Consider the following 5,716-nt stretch of genomic DNA (forward strand, 5'->3'; position numbering starts at 1 on the left):
AAATACATAATAGGCCTATAATGAATGGCTCAAATATTATATCCTAATGTTATTGTAGTCTGGCTGGGAGATCCTATAAATATTTGACCCCATTTCACTATTTAGAAACATGTATTTTGTTTTGGTATAAGTCAACTATTCAACGCGTGTTCAATAAACAAGCTCTCCTCTAATTTAGACAATAAATAAATTACATTTTACTAGCCATGCCAAATTTCCTGTACAACGAATCAATGAACTCATTCAACTATAGTAGGTACCTTACATACCTTGATAACTACACATTACTTATGAAACAAACTCTCAACTACCTACAAAATTGACCATCACTTTTTTTCCTTCTAAAAACATTTCAAAGAAAATAGAAATCTGCGTCTATGTGGGTTGAAATTAATACGTTTCCACATCTAAAATTCATCAAAAGTACCCCGTACAGCCAGCAAGTTTCTCTCAACTGTCACCCCCATTACACGCCGACTCTGGGACCCAGTAGAAGTGGTTAATTTCTGCCTCTAGAATTTGATCATATTCAAGTGTCTTAAAACACTGGAACCCGGCCCAGGTGAGCGGTGCCTGCCTCTTAAGTTAATCAACTAGAGAGGCTCTGGAGGGTGCGAGCAGGGGCGCGGGGAGGGGCGCCGGCAGGGTTTATCGGCCGCCCGACCGGTATTGAAAGCCGCGCCTAAGTGGATCTTCTTTGACGCTTGGAAAGTTAACATCCTAAAAATTAATAACCAACTCACGTTCGTTTCCTGCCTTGTGGGGAGACGGGATTAACAGGTGGGTGGAGGGGGGGGACTTGTCTCACTATAGGTTATAGGATAGACTTATATCACAATAACTAGGTTGTAGAATAGCCTTATCCTACTATAGGCTGTAGGATAAACTCCCACAATAACTAGGTTGTAGGATAGACTCCCACAATAACTAGGTTGTAGGATAGACTTATATCACTATAGGCTGTAGGATAGACTTATATCACAATAACTAGGCTGTAGGGTAGAATTATCCTACTCTAACTAGTTGCATGATATTCTTATCTCAATATAGGCTGTAGGATACTTATTCCATACTAACTAGGCTGTAGGATAGACTTATCCTACTATAGACTGTAGGATAGACTTATCCCATTATATCTGGCCCATAGGGAGTGACAGCCAGTAACTCGGCAGGAAATGGAACAAAACTCTTGAAATATTTCCCCCTATCAAAGCTAGTGCCATAATTTTTCCTGGCACATCTGTTTTGGCTTGATCCGCCTATTAAATCTGGCACATCTGTTAGTGCCTGCATCCTGCAACAGGTTGGTGAACCACGCAGGTGGCCCTGCCACACGCAGGCATATGGCGTGGTCAGCCGCCACACGCGGGGTTCATCCTTTACCCCAATACACGTCATCATTTCATCATCGGCCGGGTTGCTGATTCATCATTAACCCTTTCACACCTGAAACCGAACCCACACTTTACAGGTCTGCCAAAAAAAATCTGTAGGCCAAAGGGTTAAACAAAAAAAATAATTCTGTAATGTTGTACACTCCCTTGCAACATCACGGCCGAACATAATTAATTAGACCTCGATGATCACTGGCTTATTGTAGTGGGGCAGCTTTTAACAATTCTAACTGGGTTCTGTTACTGGTTTATATCCAAAATGTTATCTTAGGATATTATACAGTTTTGTAAGTCAAAAATAAGAATGGAAACGCGGAGAGGATATGGAAATGTAATAAATTATTTTATTTTTATTTTTATTTTTGTTGTTGTTATTAGTTTGCTAAACCTTGGATTGTTAATATTGAAATCAGAACTCAACCAAGGTTTGGGCTTTGATATATATATATATATATATATATATATATATATATATATATATATATATATATATATATATAGGCCTATGTATGTGTGTATGTGTAAGAGAAAGAGCAAGAGCAAGAGAGAAGCATGAGGGTGGCAAGGCAGGAGAGAGAAAGAGAAATGAGTACAAGAAACGGAGAAAGAATTCATGATTTAGTACCGGTACAGTACAAGAAGGTAGTGCCATAACGGCAGGAGCGGGCAAGTTCCAGAGTTAAGTGTTACATATAAATGTCTGTTTTGACATTCCAATAATAGGCCGAGGGTTGCCCGGCCTGAACACCAGTTTTTATTCCCGTGTTTTGAATAAAGTGTTTGCTAGACAGCGGTTCGGCTCACTCTCTTAAAAACAAACAGGATTGCTGGCTGGAGGGGAGACTTTCTCACGAGTACGGCTGCTCTCCCCTAGCCAGCGAGGCGTCGTTTACGGCAGCACTTCCGGTTCCAGTTTGACATTTAGATCTGGGCGATCAGGGTGAGATTTTCAAATCGTGAGCTTGGACTTAGGGTCCAGGGGAGACCCGGGGGGAGACCCGGGGGGAGACCCGGGGGAGGGGAAAATGTTTTGAGCTGATTTGACGTGCGGGGAGTAACCAACTTCTCGCGTCAAGACATCGTAAACAAACGGGGGTTAGGGGGCTTGGGGTGGGTCTGGGGGTAGGGGGGCTAGGGGGTGGGTCTGGGGGGGGGCTATGGGTGGGTGTGGGGGTTTGGGGGCTAGGGGTGGATCTGTGGTTAGGGGGGGGGGGGGCTATGGGTGAGTGTGGGGGTTTGGGGGCTAGGGGTGGATCTGTGGTTAGGGGGGGGGGCTAGAGTGTGGGTCTGGGGGGGGGGGCTAGGGGGTGGATCTGTGGTTAGGGGGGGGGGCTAGGGTGTGGGTCTGAGGGTTAGAGGACTAGGTTTGGGCCTAGGAGTTTGGGCTCAGGGCGTCAGTATGATGTGAGTTGCATTTGTAAATGGGGGTTGGGTCAGTGGAGGACTTCGGTCAGTGGAGGACTTGGGTCAGTGGAGGACTTGGGTCAGTGGAGGACCTGGGTCTGTGGAGGACTTGGGTCTGTGGAGGACTTGGGTCAGTGGAGGACTTGGGTCAGTGGAGGACTTGGGTCTGTGGAGGACTTGGGTCAGTGGAGGACTTGGGTCAGTGGAGGACTTGGGTCAGTGGAGGACTTGGGTCAGTGGAGGACTTGGGTCAGTGGAGGACTTGGGTCAGTGGAGGACTTGGGTCAGTGGAGGACTTGGGTCAGTGGAGGACTTGGGTCAGTGGAGGACTTGGGTCTGTGGAGGACTTGGGTCAGTGGAGGACTTGGGTCAGTGGAGGACTTGGGTCAGTGGAGGACTTGGGTCAGTGGAGGACTTGGGTCAGTGGAGGACTTGGGTCAGTGGAGGACTTGGGTCAGTGGAGGACTTGGGTCAGTGGAGGACTTGGGTCAGTGGAGGACTTGGGTCAGTGGAGGACTTGGGTCAGTGGAGGACTTGGGTCTGTGGAGGACTTGGGTCAGTGGAGGACTTGGGTCAGTGGAGGACTTGGGTCAGTGGAGGACTTGGGTCAGTGGAGGACTTGGGTCAGTGGAGGACTTGGGTCAGTGGAGGACTTGGGTCTGTGGAGGACTTGGGTCAGTGGAGGACTTGGGTCAGTGGAGGACTTGGGTCAGTGGAGGACTTGGGTCAGTGGAGGACTTGGGTCAGTGGAGGACTTGGGTCAGTGGAGGACTTGGGTCTGTGGAGGACTTGGGTCAGTGGAGGACTTGGGTCTGTGGAGGACTTGGGTCAGTGGAGGACTTGGGTCTGTGGAGGACTTGGGTCTGTGGAGGACTTGGGTCTGTGGAGGACTTGGGTCTGTGGAGGACTTGGGTCAGTGGAGGACTTGGGTCTGTGGAGGACCTGGGTCTGTGGAGGACTTGGGTCTGTGGAGGACTTGGGTCTGTGGAGGACTTGGGTCTGTGGAGGACTTGGGTCAGTGGAGGACTTGGGTCTGTGGAGGACTTGGGTCAGTGGAGGACTTGGATCAGTGGATTAAAGCGTGGGTCTGGAATCAGTCCGAGAGGTAAACACAACTGAACATTTACTTTGACAAGTTCTTTCTTGTAAACAAATGTTTTTCTTAAATAAACGGGAAAGACAGATAATACGCCTCACCCCTATTCACTATACCCACACACACACGACACACCCACATTAAATATACACACACGACACACAACAGTAAAACAAACACACAACAAACACACCAGAACACAAGATTTTCTGTCTCATGTTTGTTGATCCCACCCGGTGATTACCTTAAAAACATCCTCAACATTCAAGTCCCTTTAGAATCTAAAGCTAAGTAGTCGACATTGATGTGCCGAGATAAGCAAGTTTATCCCTAAAATAACAAATCTTCCCACCCCTTAGCCGATGCTTGTACCACCTCGACTCATTTCAACAACATTCTACAACTTTCTACAACATTCTACCCGGTCTATGAATTAAAAAACTAAAATGAAAACATTTCTTTTACGCTTTCATAGCTCAAGGTCATGTAGTGTACGGCGGGCTTCCCCCCCCCCCCCCCCAGACATCCAAAACATGACGTCAACTTTATAGTGACTAGCAACGAACTGCGTGGAATGGTGGAAGGGGGAGGGGTGCAGGAATGCTATTGTTATTACAACACATGTGTTTATAAATGTACCCCTGCTTGGGACTATATCAACACGTTTTACACCGCGTACACGAAGCAACATTACAAAAGAAACACAGACGAGTAGCGCTCAGACTTCCTAAATGGATTTCTCTTCTCTTGTAGTTTTGGGACGCCGGTTTCGGGAATATCCTTTCAGCTTGCACCGTTCTCGACTGCGCTTTGGAATAGTTAATTCGATTAGTAAAGAACGCCCATTTCACATAGCGAGTCAGCGGCGAACCGGTGACTTAATGCCATTTAATTTCACCCTCATCCAATTTGTTGCTTTCATCTTAATGTTGTTCCCCGCTACATCGGAAAACATGAATCCTAAGACGCTTTCAAGCGGTTTCGTTTAATGGAATCAGTGTTTCGGCGCATGCGTCGGTTGATGAAAAAATTCATGATCAAGTGGAATGGTGGAACATGCAGCAAGAACAGGCAACGGCAGGTGTAGGTCTAGTTTCTTTGGTGTGTCTATGTAGTGTGTCAAGTTTATATTGTGTGTCTAGTTTCTGTAGTGTGTCTAGTTTATGTAGTGTGTCTATGTAGTGTGTCTAGTTAATATTGTGTGTCTAGTTTCTTTAGTGTGTCTATGTAGTGTGTCTAGTTTCTCTAGTGTGTCTAGTTTCTGTAGTGTGTCTTGTTTATGTTGTGTGTCTAGTTTATGTAGTGTGTCTAGTTTATGTAGTGTGTCTAGTTTCTGTAGTTTATCTAGTTTCTGTAGTGTGTCTAGTTTCTGTAGTTTATCTAGTTTCTGTAGTGTGTCTAGTTTATGTTGGGTGTCTAGTTTCTGTAGTGTGTCTAGTTTCTGTAGTTTATCTAGTTTCTGTAGTGTGTCTAGTTTATGTTGGGTGTCTAATTTATGTAGTGTGTCTAGTTTATGTAGTGTGTCTAGTTTATGTTGGGTGTCTAATTTATGTAGTGTGTCTAGTTTATGTAGTGTGTCTAGTTTCTGTAGTTTATCTAGTTTCTGTAGTGTGTCTAGTTTATGTTGGGTGTCTAGTTTCTGTAGTGTGTCTAGTTTCTGTAGTTTATCTAGTTTCTGTAGTGTGTCTAGTTTATGTTGGGTGTCTAATTTATGTAGTGTGTCTAGTTTATGTAGTGTGTCTAGTTTATGTTGGGTGTCTAATTTATGTAGTGTGTCTAGTTTATGTAGTGTGTCTAGTTTCTGTAGTGTGTCTAGTTTATG

The 5,716-nt window shown here is 45.4% G+C and overlaps 1 protein-coding gene across 1 annotated transcript; it reads left to right on the forward strand.

Annotated features, from left to right (window-relative positions):
- The first annotated feature begins 2,815 nt into the window (after positions 1–2,815).
- Positions 2,816–3,907, forward strand: LOC131943779 (putative transmembrane protein DDB_G0289901). The gene has a single exon (XM_059304057.1). The coding sequence runs from the start codon at positions 2,816–2,818 to the stop codon at positions 3,905–3,907; it is 1,092 nt and encodes a 363-aa protein (XP_059160040.1).
- Positions 3,908–5,716: the final 1,809 nt, after the last annotated feature.

This window comes from Physella acuta, unplaced genomic scaffold (genome assembly GCF_028476545.2).
Source record: "Physella acuta isolate Inbredline_101_S28 unplaced genomic scaffold, ASM2847654v3 ptg000466l, whole genome shotgun sequence".
Lineage (NCBI taxonomy): Eukaryota > Metazoa > Mollusca > Gastropoda > Physidae > Physella > Physella acuta.

Excerpts from the sequence above, each read along its gene's own strand:
- LOC131943779 (XM_059304057.1), top strand. The coding sequence starts at position 2,816 with ATGGGGGTTGGGTCAGTGGAGGACTTCGGTCAGTGGAGGACTTGGGTC.